The sequence below is a fragment of the Haliotis rufescens genome, unplaced genomic scaffold (assembly GCF_023055435.1).
Source record: "Haliotis rufescens isolate VD_foot unplaced genomic scaffold, xgHalRufe1.0.p SCAF_42, whole genome shotgun sequence".
Lineage (NCBI taxonomy): Eukaryota > Metazoa > Mollusca > Gastropoda > Lepetellida > Haliotidae > Haliotis > Haliotis rufescens.
The window spans coordinates 3715799-3736134 of NW_025964135.1; the positions used below are offsets into that span (position 1 = coordinate 3715799).

The 20336-nt window shown below is 44.6% G+C and overlaps 3 protein-coding genes across 4 annotated transcripts in view; 2 read left to right on the forward strand and 1 right to left on the reverse strand.

Annotated features, from left to right (window-relative positions):
• Window positions 1-485: 485 nt before the first annotated feature.
• LOC124148230 (sialin-like) overlaps window positions 486-20336 on the reverse strand; it is a 32196-nt gene continuing 12345 nt past the window's right edge. Inside the window, exons 4-11 of the mRNA XM_046519218.2 lie at window positions 12668-12755; window positions 8421-8516; window positions 8012-8145; window positions 7093-7233; window positions 6172-6304; window positions 5427-5577; window positions 4480-4570; window positions 486-2985 (exon numbers count right to left, since the gene is read on the reverse strand). Of these exons, the coding sequence (XP_046375174.2) occupies window positions 2614-2985; window positions 4480-4570; window positions 5427-5577; window positions 6172-6304; window positions 7093-7233; window positions 8012-8145; window positions 8421-8516; window positions 12668-12755 (1206 nt within the window). The 3' untranslated portion in view covers window positions 486-2613. The remainder of the gene's footprint in view (window positions 2986-4479; window positions 4571-5426; window positions 5578-6171; window positions 6305-7092; window positions 7234-8011; window positions 8146-8420; window positions 8517-12667; window positions 12756-20336) is intronic.
• Window positions 13825-15387, forward strand: LOC125372545. The gene is made up of 2 exons (XM_048382912.1): window positions 13825-14872; window positions 14969-15387. The coding sequence occupies exons 1-2, from the start codon at window positions 14302-14304 to the stop codon at window positions 15022-15024; spliced, it is 627 nt and encodes a 208-aa protein (XP_048238869.1). The 5' UTR covers window positions 13825-14301; the 3' UTR covers window positions 15025-15387.
• LOC125372544 lies at window positions 15392-18653 on the forward strand. 2 transcript variants are annotated; one of them, XR_007218182.1, is made up of 2 exons: window positions 15392-17168; window positions 18014-18653. XR_007218182.1 is itself a non-coding variant. In XM_048382910.1 (2 exons), the coding sequence occupies exons 1-2, from the start codon at window positions 15421-15423 to the stop codon at window positions 18556-18558; spliced, it is 1710 nt and encodes a 569-aa protein (XP_048238867.1). In that variant the 5' UTR covers window positions 15392-15420; the 3' UTR covers window positions 18559-18652. The 2 variants fall into 2 exon arrangements, 1 of the variants encoding a protein (XP_048238867.1); XM_048382910.1 differs by having other exon boundaries at window positions 15392-16590; window positions 18019-18652.

Genomic DNA, 20336 nt, shown 5'->3' on the forward strand with positions numbered 1-20336 from the left:
TCTGCATGTGACGTCACACGTGATCGACATGGCCTAGGGCGATCAGCGGTGGTACCCGTTTGCTGTAGACGCGTCTGTAAATCATAAACAGTCCGTCGATTACAACCCATCGTCCTTGCGACTTCAGCTACGGACGTTCCCGTCTGCAACATGCCGATGGCACGTTCACGTTGCACATTTGAAAGGCGTGGCATGGCAAATGGCCGTAAAGACTTTTGTTTTCTTGTGTTTTTCTTTTTTTGTTAATGACTGCTAACAAGTATGACTGAAAATACGTGCGGTATTATGGCCACGTGACCAGTTGCACGTGAAAAACCACGTTTGCCACTATAGTACTGTGCACATGCTTTTGATCGATTCACCTGCACAAAACGGGTGTTATCTGAAGACAATACGTGGCCATTACAGTTTAAATACACAATAAGGGCCCACAATGATAACTGGTCAAAATGTTAAAATTTTAGGATTGTGAAGTTTTTAATTTGGTTCAGTATACATGGAATTTCGAATCCTGGATGGGTTTCTAGTTAGCATATTTAATATTGTTGATTGTAGCAAGAGGTCTCATAGTCATTGTTAGCGGTGTATTTGAGGAAACTAATATCACATTGTTTTGTATTACTTTTATTTTATACTACTGTTATATGTATAACTGTGTATCATGTGCAGCATGCGACATGACTAGGTGAATACCTAGAGTTTATCCTACTCCACAGAAGAATGGTTAGTTTTATACACCAATATTTTTACACTTATAAAGGTATATTGAGTAGATATGTCTTTGGTTCTTTAGTTGCCCCCATGGCCTAGTGGTAGAGCGTCCGCTCGGACAGCGGAAGGTTGGGGGTTCGATCCCCGGCCGCGTCATACAAAAAAACGTTGAAAGATGGCACCCTGTTGTAAAGACGTTGTTTCCCTGCCTGGGGTTCGGCATTAAGGGGCTGTAAAAGAACTGTTCGGCTCGGTGTCAGTATACTGGTCGTTTTCGGGACCTGTAGTTTGATTTAATGCGGAATAAAGCCCCAATCCATATCACAAAACGTCAATGTACTCCCAGGACACCTGGTACGAACTCCGGGAAAAACGCTGTTCCTGAGTACCCTATACACGTCTCCTGGTCTGAACTCCGGGATAGAGCTTTTCCTGAGTACCCAATACACGTCTCCTGGTCCGAACTCCGGGATAGAGCTTTTTCCTGAGTACCCTATACACGTCTCCTGGTCTGAACTCCGAGATGGAGCTGTTCTTGAGTAACCTATACACGTCTCCTGATCTGAACTCCGGGCTAGAGCTGTTCCTGAGCACCCAATACACGTCTCCTGATCTGAACTCCGGGATGGAGATGTTCCTGAGTACCCTATACACGTCTCCTGGTCTGAACTCCGAGATGGAGCTGTTCCTGAGCACCCAATACTCGTCTCCTGGTCCGAACTCCGGGATAGAACTTTCCTGAGTACCCAATACACGTCTCATGCTCCGAACTCAAGGATAGAACAATTCGGACCCATGGTCTTGATCGCGGGGATAGATCAGGACACATCTGACAAAACATTAACAACTGTGTCCATTGTTCAGTATTCTATTTTTCAATTTACATTTGTACCAGTTCATTCAGTTATTAACATATTCATTCCACTATAATAGTAATTGAAACAAATTCGCGTCATTTGAAAGGTTGCTGCAATCTGCTGATATTTCATATCCGAAAGCCAGCCGTGCATAACATTGCCATAACAACAATAAAAACTGCACTTGCGTTGACCAATGGTTTAGACCTATACACTGTTGCTAAGCAACATGTAGAACTCACACACATATATACACATTCACAGACGTGTGGGACTCAGGATACCATAATCCCAAAACACGATTAGTCAAAATATATTTACATTAGACCGCAATGATCTAAAATTGGCAGTATATCTCAACATGATCCACATCTCTTTCGACCATTGCGGTTTTGCAGGGCCGCCATCTTGTCTTCTAGAATCGATCTGTAATTCTTATTAATAGATCAGGGGCGGTCGGGTAGCCTTGTGGTTAAAGCGTTCGCTCGTCACGCCGAAGACCCGGGTTCGATTCCCGACATGGGTACAATGTGTGAAGCCCATTTCTGGTGTCCCCCGCCGTGATATTGCTGGGATATTGCTAAAAGCGGCGTAAAACCAAACTCACTCCCTCACTATTAATAGATCACTTCCGGTGACATGAAGTACGCTTACTTGGAGCTAAGTGAGCAAGGAATCTAGAATAATCGCAATTAGTTCATGATTTGTACCGTATCGATAATGAAGGGTACATGTAGTTCTACATCCTCGTTTGCATCGATGACGGTCCGGGAGGCTACTGATGCTGCAGATACGTCAATGCCCTAAGTGTCCTGTCACTCATGCCTTCACGGGGCGGTCGGGTAGCCTAGTGGTCAAAGCGTTCGCTCGTCACGCGGAAGACCCGGGTTCGAATCCCGACATGGGTACAATGTGTGAAGCCCATTTCTGGTGTCCCCCGCCGTGATATTGCTGGAATATTGCTAAAAGCGGCGTAAAACCAAACTCACTCACTCACGTTTCTCCGAGTTTTCAGCACAGTTGGTCAACTCATATCTTTCCGACCCTACATTCTCGTACTTTCCATGTTGTCGTCCGACCCGTTCTCTGACTGACCAGTTCCTGAATCATCTCCATCAAATGCTGTGTTGACCTCACCCAACTCCTCGTCCAGTGTATCCATTTTAACGTCATACACATAATCACATGGGCCCCCACCCGGTATATGTATAACGGAAACAGAATTCACATTCTGTTGTTCTCCATTCACAGAGGTGGAGTTATCCTGTTGCGTCATCTGTGGAATGTCGATGGTGGCGTCCTTGAACTTGGCCCAGTCTTGTTCTCGTCCACTCCCGAACATGACGAACACAATGTTGGCGAAGAGGACAATGGTGGCGGTGATGATGAACACGATCTGCCACTGTTTCCTGGTCCCCTGCAGAACATGTAAAGAGTTAAATGGATGGTTGTTGGTTGGTTTGTTGTTTAACGCCGCACTCAGCAATATTCCAGCTATATGACGGCGGTCAGTAAATAATCGAGTCTGGTACAGACAATCCAGTGATTAATGTCATGAGCATCGATCCACGTAATTGGGATCGATGACATGCATCAAACCAAGTCAGCGACCCTGACCACCCGATCCCGTTAGTCGCCTTTTACGATATTCATAGTCGCCTTTTACGGCAAGCATGGGTTGCTGAAGACCTATTCTTCACAGCAACCATCCATCTCACAGGCCATCTTGACTTACTGAAACAGGCAATGTCCGACATCGTATTTAAAAAAAGCAGGTCTAATAATTTTGTTAAGGGTTCTTGTAAAAGATGTGTGGAAAACAAATCTTAAAAAATACACATTCTTCGTCCTCAGAAAACATACATACATTTGTACGTACTCACTACAACTGAACTGTGCAATAGGTTGAACTGCAAGACTTTAGGTTACAGTAGGTGAGTGAGTGTGTGTTTTAGCGACGCTTTGAACAATATTCCAACTATATCCCGACGTGACAGCTTAATGTGTGAGGACAACCCGAACTGATACAGATCTGACCCGTTTACCACTTCGGTGAAACCCACGAGCACGGGTATGGTACTGACAAACCTAGAAACATAATCGGGGCGAACTGAACCCACAATCATAGGTTTCTGGCGTAACCAAGGGACGCAACTCTGCACAACGAATTGTGGCGCCTCAGATGACTGGCCCACCCGTACCCCTATTGGTTGGTTGGTTGGTTTGTTGTTTAACGCCGCACTCAGCAATATTCCAGCTATATGACGGCGGTCTGTAAATAATCGAGCCTGGACCAGACAATCCAGTGATTAATACCATGAGCATCGATCCACGCAATTGGGATCGAAGACATGCATCAACCAAGTCAGCGAGCCTGACCACCCGATCCCGTTAGTCGCCTTTTACGACAAGCATAGTCGCCTTTTACGGCAAGCATGTGTTGCTGAAGACCTATTCTACCCCGGAATCTTCACGGTACCCCCATAGGTTACAGTGTGTTCAAGGAAGAGATAATAGCTTTTGATAGCAAACATTCCATAACTATTTGAAGAAATGAAACCCATCTGGATGATATCAAACATACCTTAGTGTTTACAAAGTGGACTTGAGACATTGCAGTGTGTTGAATGGTGTTATGGTTTAATTTGTTGTTTAACGCCGCACTCAGCAACATCACAGGTATATGACGGCGGTCTGTAAATAATCGAGTCTGGACCAGACAATCCAGTGATTGACATCATGATCGATCCACGCAATTGGGATACGATGACATGCATCAACCAAGACACCGGCATCCCGTTAGTCAGTGACTGAGTGATTGAGAATGGCTGTGACGTTTTGGGTTTTCCATTGATATTTGCTACTCGGCGGTTGTTTGTTGTTCTGCAATGTTGTGTGTCCATATACTCACATCTATAGTGATAGCTCCTGTTACGAGAGGGCTGATGATTCCGCCGATGATTGCAAACGTCTGTGTGAAGCCCATTATTTGACCGGAGTATCTAGTGACGAAACAAAGATGTGAGGTGAGGTGAAATGGGGTCTAACGTCGCGTCTAAGATTATTGCACTTACATAGCGACGTGCATGTACGTGTGTGTGTTTGTGTGGCTGCTTATTCTAGTCCGGACTGATGCCGATTTATAGTGCTAGCTCACTGAGATACCATGCCGCAGTTTAACATGAATACCCTACTCAGACACAGTATACTGACTCCGAGCCGACCAGTCCTTGTTTTAGCCCCTTAATGTCGAGCGCCAGACAGGGTAACAACAAGTACCATCTTTTGGTATGACGCGGCCGGGGATTGAACCCCGGACCTTCCGCTCTCCGGGCAGACGCTCTACCACTAGACCACGGAGGCGGACGACCAAACAAAGAAGTAAGAAGGATATCATTAAACAAGGAAGCCCCATCGAGGCAAATCACAAGTTGCCAGGGCAACGCGTATTTCCCATATTTGGCAGCCTGGCAACCGGACATCTTCCAACGTGACAAGCGACACAGCTAGAAAACACACATGTTCATATCTGATTTTCAAATCAGGGCCGCTTAGGGGTGTTTGTTTGTTGTTTAACGCCGCAATTGAGTCTGGGCCAGACAATCAAGTGATTGACATCATGGGCACCGATCTACACAATTGGATACGATGACAAAGTCAACTAGCCTGACGACCCGATCCCGTTTGTCGCCTCTTACGACAAGCATGGCTTGCTGAATACCGGTTCTAACTCGGATCTTTACGGGCGGTATGTTGCTGATAGACGAAAAATCATTATTTGGGCGAACCACAACCAGCGGATCCTGACACGACAAAGGGAGACAAATCTGCTCAACGAGTTTTCGGCTGGTTTTCTACCTTGGGGCGATGTCAAGATGGTTAACTCTGAAGGAAGCTATTGTTGTCGAGTTGACCGTCATGGTTAACGTCAATAACCCCACAGCTAGCATCCTCTGGTCGGCGCTCAAATAACTCACGCCAATCAGCAACGATGCTGGAATAACGGATCCTGAAATACAACATAAGCTATACCTTATATATGATTTATACATATACCCGGGCATAAAAAAACAGTAGCCTAATGGTTAAAGCTTTGGCCTGCATGGCGAAGGCCCAGGTTCGATTCTTTAAATGGGTACATTATGGGAAGCCCATTTCTGGCGTTCCCCGCCGTGATATTGTTGGAATATAGATAAAAACGGCGTAAAACCAAACGCTCTGGCTTACTCCAGAATAATTTAGTGGATATGTATTCTGAGCTACTGTTTGCATCACAAGTGTCAACGGGTGCACGGGTGGCCCAGTCGTCTAAGGCGCGGTGATTCGCTGTGCAGAGTTGCGTCCCTTGAAACCTATGATTGTGGGTTGGAATCCCGGTTCGCCCCGATTATGTTTCTAGGTTTGTCAGCACCATACCCGTGCTGGTGGGTTTCACCGAAGTGGTAAACGTCTGAGACCTGCATCACTTCGGGATTTCCTCCCACATTAAGCTGACACGCCGTGATATAACTGGAATACTGTTAAAAGCGGGGTTAAACCCAACTCGCTCACTCACTCACTCACTCACTAGTGACAACACTATACTCGTATTCTTAATATTTACCAACTGTCTGGAACATCTTTCGTGTATACGTTGTTGACATGACCGCCTTTGCCTGCATCATATCGGCGAGGTAGGCTGTGGCAATGCCACCAAGAAACCGGCCGAGGAACGGCAGTGAAGATAATAAGCCATTCTGAAACACACAGTTTAGAACAAATAACTTTACCCAAAGGGTCACGGATATTGGAGACATTATTTCCAGAAAGTGTCACTGGCGATTCCGTTTTCTTACTTCTGGATTAGCTTGGGTCTCGCCAATGTCCATTGTAAGGTTATTAGTTCCACGGAATATAACTAATAGTTAATAATAGCCCCCTATTCACCAATCCTGAATTTGGTATGAAATGAAAGACAATGAAAACTATTCTCCTCACTTGATTTTATCATATTATTTTTTATTTTCAATTGAAAATATCTTAAGTTGGCGATACAGCTGATGGGTTTCTCAGACATATTTTTTTTTAAAACATAATTAGATTTCAAGCATGATAGGGGTCATGAAGTTGCACATTCATTTGTTACAAAAGTCTTCCTTGAACCCTTTTCTTTTTACACAAACTTACCCAGCTACAGGTTACGTTTTTCAAACTGTTGCAGGAATGAGTGATGGTTACATAGACACGCTCAAATGTAACAACCGTTCATTATCAATTACATAAAAAACAAACTCGGTATACTTTCTTTTGTCCCTCAGTATATATCCAATTCTCGTATTGCATAATTTTCTATCATATAAACATACCTGATAACCATTATTGTGATGTCAATTCCCAATCTATTTAACTTGACAGGTATAAGCACTAAGAGCTTACTTGTCAATTTTTCAAAATGCTTGAAAATATTTAATTGAAGTAAATCTTGACCCATGTTGACGCAACCATTAATCAACCATGTGTACATGATCGCGAGTTGGCCTCTGACCTCTTCTATCTTGAACTCGAGGACGTCGTTCATGTACATGGGGATGAAGGTGGTGATGGTCGTCTCGATCCACGTCTGGGAGATGTGAGCTGTCAGCAACGCCCAGAAGGGGGGAGACTTGAAGATCTTCATCCACGGCGGCTGCAGCAGAGATGGTGAGAATCGTCAGCATTCTGATACTGGCGGACATGTGATCGGGTTCCAGGAATACAAAGACCAACAGTGCCAGGACAGTGTCGACAATGAATTGCTGTGCACAGATAGAGAGAGTGACAGAGAGTTTGTAGTTTAACGCCGCATTCAGCAATATTTCAGCTATGTGACGCCGGTCTGTAAATAATCGAATCTGGACCAGACAATCCAGTGATTAAATTCATGAGCATCGATCAACGCAATTGGGAGTGAGTGAGTATGGTTTTACGCCGCTTTCAGCAATATTCTCATAAAATCACGGCGGGGGACACCAGAGATGAGCTTCACACATTGTACCCATGTGGGGAATGGAACCCGGGTCTTCAGCGTAACGAGCGAAGGCTTTAACCACTAGACTACCCCACCGCGTTTGGGATGTGATGACAGCGAGCCTGACCACCCGATCCCGTTAGTCAGTGACTGAGTGACTGAGAATGGCTGCGATATATTGGTTTTGCTGTTGATATGGGCTACCCAGCGGTTAGATACGCGTTAAATATACAATCTCAACAATAACTATCAATATATATGGGTAAGATAACTAATCACAATTATACATGGATTATTTGTACGTGCCCTGCTTGGAATGACGCTAAATGGCCGCTACGTCTTAGTACAGTAGAGACATGCAGCCGTTTCACCCGGAAGTGTGTCTATCACAACCTACCACGCAAAGGGCGATGCTGCCTCAGCATCATCAGCTGGTACATATACATTATGTAATCACCTTAACCGACGTGCTTTTCGTAGTTTTCTTGAAGTAAATAATTTCTTTTTCTTTTTCCTCTATCCTTGGGTGGATCTCTGGCGAGTCGTAGACGAGGAAACACCAGAAGAATAGCCATACAACACCAGCCCCACCTGACAGGATTAAGGTCATAGTATCATACTTCAGTATTGAGGTAATAACAGTGAGTGAGTATGGTTTTACGCCGCTTTTAGCAATATTCCAGCAATATCACGGCGGGGGACACCAGAAATGGGTTTCACACATTGTGCCCATGTGGGGAATCGAACCCGGGTCTTCAGCGTGACGAGCGAACGCTTCAACCACTAGGCTACCCCACCGCCCCCAATCAATTAAAGAACCCATCGACATTCCTGGACTTAAAATGCAAAATAATGTCAGTGCTCACCATAGACGTAGAATATGAAGGGCCACCCTTCGTCCACGTTAATCTCACAGAGCGAGGCCGACACCGCCGTCACTAAGATACTGGCCATGTTTACACCTGAATATAGACCAGTGTTCAGCCATGAAATGTTGTGTGAAGCAGCTTGGCGAAATATTCCAACAAATCGAAATATTGCATAATGTGATACCAGTGATGTAAGGCATAGACAGATACATAGACTGGGGGAAACCAAGTAAAGTAGAACCCTGGCAGTCCGGACCTCATTAGAATCCGGACACCGGAACATTGTAATAAATGACACTTGAACATAGTCATATTACAAAGATAACATATAGATACAAACATACACAGATACCATAGACGTATTACACAGAGAACATAGACTTATTACACAGGGAACACAGACGTATTACACAGACAACATAGACGTATTACACAGAGAACATATACATATTACACAGGGAACATAGACGTATTACACAGAGAACATATACATATTACACAGGGAACATAGACATATTACAAAGATAACTTATAGATATGAACATACACAGAGACCATAGACATATTATACAGAGGACACAGACACATTACACAGAGAACATAGACGTATTACACAGAGAACATAGACGTATTACACAGAGAACATATACATATTACACAGGGAACATATACATATTACACAGAGGACAAAGACATATTACACAGAGAACATATACATATTACACAGAGGACACAGACATATTACACAGAGGACAAAGAAATATTACACAGAGAACATGTACATATTACACAGAGAACATATACATATTACACAGAGAACATAGACGTATTACACAGAGAACATAGACGTATTACACAGAGAACACAGACATATTACACAGAGGACACAGACATATTACACAGAGAACATAGACGTATTACACAGAGAACACAGACATATTACACAGAGAACATATACATATTACACAGAGAACATAGACATATTACACAGAGGACACAGACATATTACACAGAGAACATAGACGTATTACACAGAGAACACAGACGTATTACACAGAGAACACAGACGTATTACACAGAGAACACAGACATATTACACAGAGGACACAGATATATTACACAGAGGACACAGACATATTACACAGAGAACATAGACATATTACACAGAGAACATAGACATATTACACAGAGAACATAGACATATTACACAGAGGACACAGACATATTACACAGTGAACAAAGACGTATTACACAGAGAACACAGACATATTACACAGAGAACATAGACATATTACACAGAGAACATGTACATATTACAAAGAGAACATAGACGTATTACAAAGAGGACACAGACATATTACACAGAGAACATATACATATCACACAGAGAACATAGACGTATTACAAAGAGAACATAGACTTATTACACAGAGAACACAGATATATTACACAGAGAACATAGACATATTACACAGAGAACATAGACGTATTACACAGAGAACATAGACTTATTACACAGAGAACACAGATATATTACACAGAGAACATAGACATATTACACAGAGAACATAGACGTATTACACAGAGAACACAGACGTATTACACAGAGAACATATACATATTACACAGGGAACATATACATATTACACAGAGGACAAAGACATATTACACAGAGAACATATACATATTACACAGAGGACACAGACATTTTACACAGAGAACATATACATATTACACAGAGGACACAGACATATTACACAGAGAACATAGACGTATTACATAGAGAACATAGACGTATTACACACAGAACACAGGCATATTACACAGAGAACATAGACTATAACACACAGAACACAGGCATATTACACAGAGAACATAGACGTATTACACACAGAACATATACATATTACACAGAGGACACAGACATATTACACAGAGAACATAGACATATTACACAGAGGACATATACATATTATACAGAGAACATATACATATTACACACAGAACACAGACATATTACACAGAGAACATAGACGTATTACACAGAGAACACAGACATTTTACACAGAGAACATATACATATTACACAGAGGACACAGACATATTACACAGAGAACATAGACATATTACACAGAGGACATATACATATTACACAGAGAACATATACATATTACACACAGAACACAGACATATTACACAGAGAACATAGACGTATTGCACAGAGAACATATACATATTACACAGAGAACATAGACATATTACACAGAGTACATAGACGTATTACACAGAGAACACAGGCATATTACACAGAGAACATAGACGTATTACATAGAGAACATAGACGTATTACACACAGAACACAGGCATATTACACAGAGAACATAGACTATAACACAGAGAACACAGGCATATTACACAGAGAACATAGACGTATTACACACAGAACATATACATATTACACAGAGGACACAGACATATTACACAGAGAACATAGACATATTACACAGAGGACATATACATATTATACAGAGAACATATACATATTACACACAGAACACAGACATATTACACAGAGAACATAGACGTATTACACAGAGAACACAGACATATTACACAGAGAACATAGACATATTACACAGAGAACACAGGCATATTACACAGAGAACACAGGCATATTACACAGAGAACATAGACGTATTACACAGACAACACAGACGTATTACACACAGAACACAGGCATATTACACAGAGAACATAGACTATAAAACAGAGAACACAGGCATATTACACAGAGAACATAGACGTATTACACAGAGAACACAGACATATTACAAAGATAACATATAGATACAAACATAAACAGAGACCATAGACATATTGCACAGAGAACATAGACGCATTACACAGAGAACATAGACATATTACACAGAGAACATAGACGTATAACACAGAGAACACAGACATACAAAGATAACATATAGATACAAACATAAACAGATACTATAGGCGTATTACACAGAGAACATAGACGTATTACACAGAGAACACAGGCATGCAAAGATAACATATAGATACAAAAATAAACAGATACTATAGACGTACTGCACAGAGAACATATACATATTACACAGAGGACACAGGCATATTACACAGAGAACAAAGACGTATTACACAGAGAACACAGACATATTACACAGAGAACACAGACATATTACACAGAGAACATAGACGTATTACACAGAGAACATAGACATATTACACAGAGGACACAGGCATATTACACAGAGAACATAGATATACTACACAGAGAACAAAGATGTATTACGCAGAGAACATATACATATTACACAGAGGACACAGACAGGTTACACAGAGAACATATACATATTACACAGAGAACATATACATATTACACATACACATAGACGTATGAATCGAAAAACCGATGTGCAAACTTTTATAAAATCCGCTACGCTGATTTATACAGCTTGCACATCGGTTTTTCGATTGACCCGAAAAAATACACAGTCAATCATTAATTACATTTAGAACACAGACATATTACACAGAGAACATAGACATACATATGCTCTAGGTCGTAGCAGGATCACGCGGGGTACATGGGGATAATAGGTTTTATTCCCCGGGCCGCATAAAACCCCATGTACCCCGATTGATCCTTCTTCAACGAATTTATCTTACCGTCATGTTTTGATATGACATTGTAAAATAATTCAAATAAATTCCAAATTGACAGAAAACAGCTGCTCGATTGAGCAAAGGTTAGTTTGAGCTATGTCATGTGACATCCATTGGCTCGGGAAAAGCGTGCGGCTTTTTGCTTTGAAACCGGGTATAACGGATGTATTCTGTCTCTCAGAAATGCACGAGCAGCCTGTAGTGCTCTTGGCGGGGTATAAGAGATTTATTCCCCCGCTGAGAAATTTAATACCCTCCAAGTCGGGTTACACAGTATTTTATCAAGAACACGTGGATCAATCAGATCTCATCATTCTGATATGGAGGTATGATAAAGGTATTTCACCAAACTGTTTAATGTCTACTAATTGAGTTTCGAAACAATCGGTAACACATTCACACCTAAACTCTAAACATCAATACGAGTTTCCTAATATTTTGATCAGTGTTGAGATCCCATATTACGATGAAACAGGACATGACTTCAAAATGCAATGTTCACCAGACATGTTAAGTTAATCTTTGTCAATGACATACGGACTAACCTGAATTTGTAACAGCTGCCAGTTGGGCCTTTTCATTTATGGGAGCCCAGTAGGACCACATCACATAGAGTGAAGGATTGATGGTGCCCTGGAAGAAACAAAGCAATTTCTCAAAATGAGGAACACATATCAATTTGATGTAAATCATATTAATTTAAGTGTTTATTTGGCTGTGAATTATCATTTTGAAAAATTTTAACGAATTGGGCCTAAAGCAACATGAAGAAGAGTTTGAAGCTAGATTTTCCCTTGAATGTTTGTTTGTTTTTTAACTCCGCACTCAGCAATATGTTGTCTACCCCGGATCCATTCCACACCACTCGCCCCTTTCCGTAACCTGCAAGATGACTCGTCCCCCTCATTCGTCACCACTCGCCCCTTTCCGTAACCTGCAAGATGACTCGTCCCCCTCATTCGTCACCACTCGCCCCTTTCCGTAACCTGCAAGATGACTCGTCCCCCTCATTCGTCACCACTCGCCCCTTTCCGTAACCTGCAAGATGACTCGTCCCCCTCATTCGTCACCACTCGCCCCTTTCCGTAACCTGCAAGAAGACTCGTCCCCCTCATTTGTCACCACTCGCCCCTTTCCGTAACCTGCAAGATGACTCGTCCCCCTCATTCGTCACCACTCGCCCCTTTCCGTAACCTGCAAGAAGACTCGTCCCCCTATCGATCAATGTTATGTGCGAAAATACGACAAACCAATCAGAATGTGCGCATGATTTCAAGTTCTTCGTCAAAGAATCCCTCAGAAATAATTTTTGATTTTGCATATGTCTTGCATCTAAAAATATACCCAAGACACAGTTAAATGTGTTCAATCATACTGTATAATTCCGCATGTCCCGATGTGCTTTAAATTGCATCTGAAATATATATAATACATGGGGAAATAATATGTTAACCATTAGGCAACGAGTTGACAATTGTTTTAGGTATGCCCGTTTGCGCTAAGACGGAACCCGGTCGCAAAAATGGCCATGAGAGATCTAGAGGCACGAGTCGCTATTCGGCATGTCCCGGAATAACACGAGTTGGTCACGAATGCCCCGGATCTTAATGGGTCTTCGAATGCAAATGTTTCTAACTTGATGCCGTCTGTGTATGAAAAGCTATTAAGAACACGATTTTTGAATCGGCATCTTATTGTTTCTTATAATTACATTTAGTACTAACGACTAAATGACTTTATCGCGCGTATCCAAACCATGGGCTAATTACGTCTGTAACCCAACCACCCCTCGTAACCCAATCACCCCGGGCCACCACTCGGCACCGTGCCCGGGGAATAATCCCGCGCAAGCATCATCCCGCCCTTTGTTAGTCGGTCATTCGCGAGCAACCCTTCCCCAAGTACACACGTGTGTCACCGTATCTAATCGCTTTCTTTCGCTTTGGACGTTTCTTTTGTACCCAGTCGCGACCGTTTTGTCGATTACGCTTCGAATACCATCTATTCCAACACTCGCCGTATCGCATTTACACAATCGCGACCGTTTCGCCGATTACGCTTTAAATACCATCTATTTTCAGCACTCGCCGTATCGCATTTATTCCGTTCTACTCCCGAACTCCACCCTCGGGACAATTTACGCTTGTGGAATACCAACTCACCACCTCGACCTTTCGTGATGCCTCCAAAGAGAAGAGCAACCGTCAACCACAAGCTTGTGAGGGGAGCCAAGCAGCCCAGGACAACCAGAAGACAAACCCCTGGAGTACACATTGTACAGGAGGCAACAGCTGATGGTGAGTCTGCCAATTACGGCAATATCGAAGGTGGCAACAGAATTAACGTACAATCGGCGCAGCTTGTAAATGCCGCACAGGCTGCCAACTCGGCTACCCAGGTAAACGAGCAACTGGAAAAAATACTCCAGTTGCTGGAACATTCAGCGCCTGGCCCGGTTAGCGCAAACCAACAGGTAAGGCGTGGTTTTAGTTCGCCCGCCATTTCGCCCAACATAGGGAGAATCCCCGATGCCCTCAACGAGGCCGACGGTGACGCGGCTTGGCCAGCCAATCACACCGCAGGATACGGGGATTCCCTTTCCTTCCGTGCGGACGGGATAGACGCGCACGTCAAACAACAGGTGAGGGAAAAAATCTGGCGTGGCGAGTATGTCGACCTCGGCACAATCCTACCAAACACCGAGGGAAGTCACGAGGACGGTACGATTACCATTGCGTACGACTCCTCAGGTAAGGTAATTTTAAACCAATTAAGCAGCAACCAAAGCGTCTGTCCCTGGCGAGCTGGACTTCAGCTTTCCACATTTTCATGTGTATATATGTTAGTAGGCACTCCGAGGTCCGCACAACCCAGGGGTTGCTGTCCTACATGGAAACCATAAGGACGGCGGCACTTCGATTCGGGGGGGATGCCTGGTCAACCTACGACCAACAATTCCGGCACAGAATGTCAAGGGACCCCTCACGACGCTGGGACAACATCGACGGGGAGTTGTGGCTGAAGTACATGGTAACACAGCAGGTACTACAACCAGAATCAGGCGGACGGGGCGCAATCACACGCGTACAGGGGGACATCGCCAGTCAGGTATGCTGGGATTTCAATAAATTTGGCTGTAGCAGGGTTAACTGTAAGTACACTCACAAATGCGGTAAGTGTGGCAAACATTCCCATAGCTCTAGGACCTGCTTTCGAGGGAATGGGGTCCAACCGACCCCATACAAGCCCAATCAGCCTTTTCTTAACAGAAAACAACCCGGCAAGGCAGGTAAATTCAATGGCCCCTTCCCCCGTGGACCTCAATGAAATGGCACCTTGGTTACGCCAATATGCTAGGGTCAATTACAGAGATGCTAATTATTTATGGGTAGGTTTTAGCTTTGGCTTTAAGCTCGAGTTCCAGGGAAGCCGCACGGGTCGCCTGGCACGAAACTTGCGATCAGCCACGCACCAAGACACGGCAGGCTACGTGAAACAAAAACTACAAAAGGAAGTCGACCTTGGCAGGATGGCGGGCCCCTTCAAGGACACCCCCCTAGACAACCTCCAAGTATCCCCAATAGGCCTGGTGCCCAAGAAGCAGCCAGGATATGGTCAGCACCTGGGTAAGCATGCGGAGGAATTCCGTCTAATTCACCATCTATCCTATCCCAGGGGTAAATCTATAAACGACTTCATAGACACAGAGGCCTGCTCCGTTGTGTACGCCAGATTTGATGAAGCTACCCATATGGTTCAACAACTGGGAAAGGGAGCACTACTAGCAAAATTCGACATTCAGTCGGCCTTTAGAATTATACCAGTCCACCCATCCGATTTCGAGCTGCTAGGCATCAGATTCGAAGGTGAGTTCTATTTCGATAAATGCTTACCATTTGGCTGCTCCATATCTTGCGCCATATTTGAAACGTTTAGTACCTTCTTGCAATGGTGCATGCAATCGCATCTTCCAACGCGTCCGATCATGCATTACCTGGACGACTTCCTAACGGGGGGCACAGCAGGCACCAGCCACTGCTCAGACAACCTCAACGGATGCGTGAATACACTTCAACAGCTTGGGGTTCCTATCGCGCACGACAAGACGGTGGGCCCCACAACCAAACTGACATTCCTAGGGCTGGAAATCGACACCATTGCGATGCAGATCAGAATCCCAGAGCCCAAGATCAAGGAGGCAACAAGGGAAATCCATGACATCCTGTCAACAGGTAACATCAAGGTCACAAAAAGGGCCCTTCAGTCCCTCATAGGCAAGCTTAACTTTATGTGCAGGGCTATACCAATGGCAAGGGCATTCAGCCGCAGGCTAATCGATCTGCTTAGCAAAGGTAAGCAACCATTTCACCACATTAGGATTACCAGCTGGGTCAAGGAAGACCTACAAATGTGGTTAACATTTCTTACGAGTTACAACGGCATTTCAGTGTTTCAGGACCAACTATGGGTGGACAGCGATTTCCTCCAGCTGTTTTCAGACGCAGCGGGCGGCGCCGGCTTTGGGGCCTACATGCAGGGCAAATGGTTTAACGGCGCATGGCCAACCCAGTGGGTGACGGATGGAACTACACGGGACTTGACGCTCCTGGAGCTGTTCCCCATCACACTGGCCATCCAAATCTGGGGCAAGCAACTCGCAAACAAAAAGGTCCTCTTTTACTGCGACAACCAAGCCGTCGTAACAATAATCAACAAGCAGTCAACCAAGGCCCCCAGAGTGATGAGCCTACTCCGTCGCCTAATCCTGCAATGCCTCCGATATAATATTATGTTTAAGGCAAAGTATGTATGTTCCACTGCTAACACTATTGCCGATGCTCTCTCGAGGTTTCAGCTCAAACGCTTCCGAGAGGCAGCACCAGCCGCGGACCAGAACCCCACACCTATCCCGTGCAACATATGGCTGATCTGAGGCAGGAAGCCGGCAGACTCCTACAACAATCTCTGTGTACTAATACATGGGCCACTTACCAAACAGGCATCAATGCCTTGCACCAGTTCCGGTCCGCACACCAGCTACAAGAGGTGTGGCCAGTCCCGCTGGATCAGGTCGTAAACTTTATTGCTTATCTGTCAGTCACTCACCACTCCCCCAACACAGTCAAGACTTACATTGCAGCGCTGTCTTCACACCACAAATTCCACGGGCTCACCGACTGTACAAACCATTTCCTGGTAGGCAAGATTGTAACTGGCTTACACAAATCAGCGGGCCGTCCAGACACCAGAAAACCGATCACTGCAGATCTGCTGCAGGTAGTAACCAACAATCTGCCTCACGTATGCTCATCAGCATACGAAGCCAGGCTGTTCAAGGCAGTCTACTGCACAGCCTTCTTCGGCTTCTTTAGGGTTAGCGAACTGGTACAAACTGGACCCTCAAAAACAGGTTGCGCCATCCAGAATCTAAGCTTCTCGGGCAACCCCCAGCAGCTTGCAATCCATTTACCACACTCAAAGTCCGATCAGTACAGGATGGGGACAACAGTTACAATGTCACCTATACCAGGTAACCCGCTATGTCCGGTAGTCGCCATCAAGCACTACCTGGAGGCGCGCCCCTCCGGCCCACAACATGCATTCGTCCACTTTGACCATTCCCCCATTACAAGGTACCAATTCCAGGCACTCCTAAAAAAGGCCTTAGCACACAGCAACATAAACACGGCCTGCTATTCTTCGCACTCCTTCCGCATTGGGGCAGCCACATCAGCTGCCATGAACGGGGTGCCCGAACACCTCATACAACAATACGGCAGGTGGAAATCAGATTGCTACAATGCTTAGATACGCCTACCAACAAATTCAATGTTGCACAACTAATTCAAATAGTCTTTCATGGTACTTACTACACTTCTTATTGTTTACAGTTTGGATGGTGGGATCCAGCTACATGGCCAGGGCACGGCAGTACTTGCTCCTGAAGGGCACCAGTCCGAACCAACCGAGGATGCTATGGCTGGCACGAGGGGGGATGAGGTGGAAGGAGCTGGACACCATTCTGGATGCACAGGTCAAGGCGACACGGCGCAGCCCCAGAGCCCTCATCATTCACCTGGGCTCGAACGACCTGTGCTCGGTCAAGGGCAGCCAACTCTACCTTGACATGGTGGCATCAATCCTCCGGATACAACTCCAGCTTCCTGACACCAGGATCATCGTATCCTCAATGCTGCCCAGGCGCTACTGGCACGATGCCAGGGACCCACTAAAGATCGAGGGGATGCGGAAGAATATCAACCGCCGACTGGCCAACCGAGTCAAAGAGCTCGGCGGTACAATGGTGCCACATCCCCAGATCCTGGCATCAGACAAGACATGGTACGCCTGGGAGGGCGTCCACCTCAGCGACAAAGGACTGTGTGTGTTTACGGACAATTTATTGCATGCCCTGGCGCTCGTTTTGCGCCAGTAAGGATATTATCTCCACAGGTTAGTGTTTCCTTTCAGTACATAGGCAAGCCGGGCAACAATGCTATCTCCGCGTATAGCGTGGCCGTGGGTGTGGGGTAGCACTCAGGTGCTTTGTGGCGGGGTTCTTGTGGGCTACACTGCTAGTAACAAATTAACTTGCTTCCAAATTAATACTTGTGCTTAAGGCTACCTGCTTTTCAGCGGGAACCTTTCCGGGGTTACCTGCTTCTCAGTGGGAACCTTGTCTTTCCCGACTTTTCAGCCGGGGAATCGTAAAATAACATACGTTGGGGCAAACAATTGCCACGTATATGGGCCCGGCGGCGGAAGTCGTCTTGTCAAGCGGTAGCTGACAGTTGGGTCCGCGGCGGGGGCCGCACAATGGTTTTGCTAATGGGGCCGGGCAGTGTGATCTGCTTTGGCCGGCTACCTGGGGCCGGGCAGCGGTAGTCTGACTTAGGCCAGCAGCGTGGAGCTGCTTTTGGCAACGTGGGAGTTGCCAAGCAATGGTAGCGGTTAAATATGCTACCGTGGGGGCCGGACAGCGGTAGCAGTCCCAGGCCAGCAGCGCTAGCTGCAATCGCCGTCGGCCACGCGCGTGGCCATGGCAACGGTAGCATTTTGGTATACACAATTAGCAGCTAAGTAGCCCACTAGTACCTGCACACCCTCGGCCATTTAACCCAACCTCATCTTCTGTTTTTATTATAGGCACGGGCACCCACGGCTCGGTGGCCCGTGCCTCTCCTTGGCATATCGCGGGATAATCGATCTTGGGGGAAACTGCGCACTATATTTCCAGGTTGCACCTTGCTAGGTATCATCAGGTAAGAATGTTGTATTCATACGCCACTCTTATCACAACAACGTCTATTTCAATGTTGGATTTAGATAATAAGCAAAGTTTAATTGAGTAATAAATAAATTACTCCACTCGTCCCCGTTAGATACCGTTCTCGTGTACTTCAAAACGTATCTAACCACGTCTTTGAAAGGCATTTAGAAGTGATACAAATAAGGAAGAGAATATATGGATGTCACCTTTTTTATTATGAGGAACACAACCCAAAACGCAAAGTGCTTGCGACTTATTCGTCATTCATTCAGTACAACACAAGCTGTGTAGCATGCTTGTTCTTCCTCTTGCTTGGTCAATGGAGAGTGATGGTTGAACGTCATGTTCTTGAATTCATTGATAAACACATGAAAACTTGTTTGTTTGTTTGTTTCTTTGTTTGTTTCTTTGTTTCTTTGTTATTTAACGCCGCGCTCAGCAATATTGCAGCTATATGACGGCGGTCTGTAAATAATCGAGTCTGGACCAGACAATCCACTGATTGATATCATGAGCATCGATCTGCACAAATGATGACAAAATTTAGATCTACTTCTATGGCATACACATGGTTACTATGAATTGAGAAATCCAATATACACATTTCGACAAACTGTTGTACAGCAAGTTCAAGAAACAAAATGTTCAGGATTGTGAAAAAAGTCTCCACCCTCGAGCTCTTCTAGCCTTCACATCATGAACCCTACTGCAAGTACAGTAAGCTACGTTTATAACGAACACGGTTATAACGAACTGACAGATAAAACCAACTTAATTTTGGTCCCGGCCATTTGCTGTATATGTGCTGTATATATAGAGAATCTCACCCTCGTGTCTTTTGATATCAAATATATCAACACGAGTTGATAAAAGTGGAAAAATTCCGAGGCTTGCCGAGGATTTTTGCCACTTTTATCTACGAGTGTTGATATATTTGATATCAA

Bases quoted from the DNA above. Each gene is read 5' to 3' on its own strand.
- LOC125372545 (XM_048382912.1), top strand. From the start codon at position 14,302: ATGCCTCCAAAGAGAAGAGCAACCGTCAACCACAAGCTTGTGAGGGGA. The intron at 14,873-14,968 runs GTAAGGTAATTT...TATATATGTTAG, and splicing joins CATTGCGTACGACTCCTCAG to TAGGCACTCCGAGGTCCGCA.
- LOC125372544 (XM_048382910.1), top strand. From the start codon at position 15,421: ATGGCCCCTTCCCCCGTGGACCTCAATGAAATGGCACCTTGGTTACGC. The intron at 16,591-18,018 runs GTGGACAGCGAT...TTTACAGTTTGG, and splicing joins TGTTTCAGGACCAACTATGG to ATGGTGGGATCCAGCTACAT.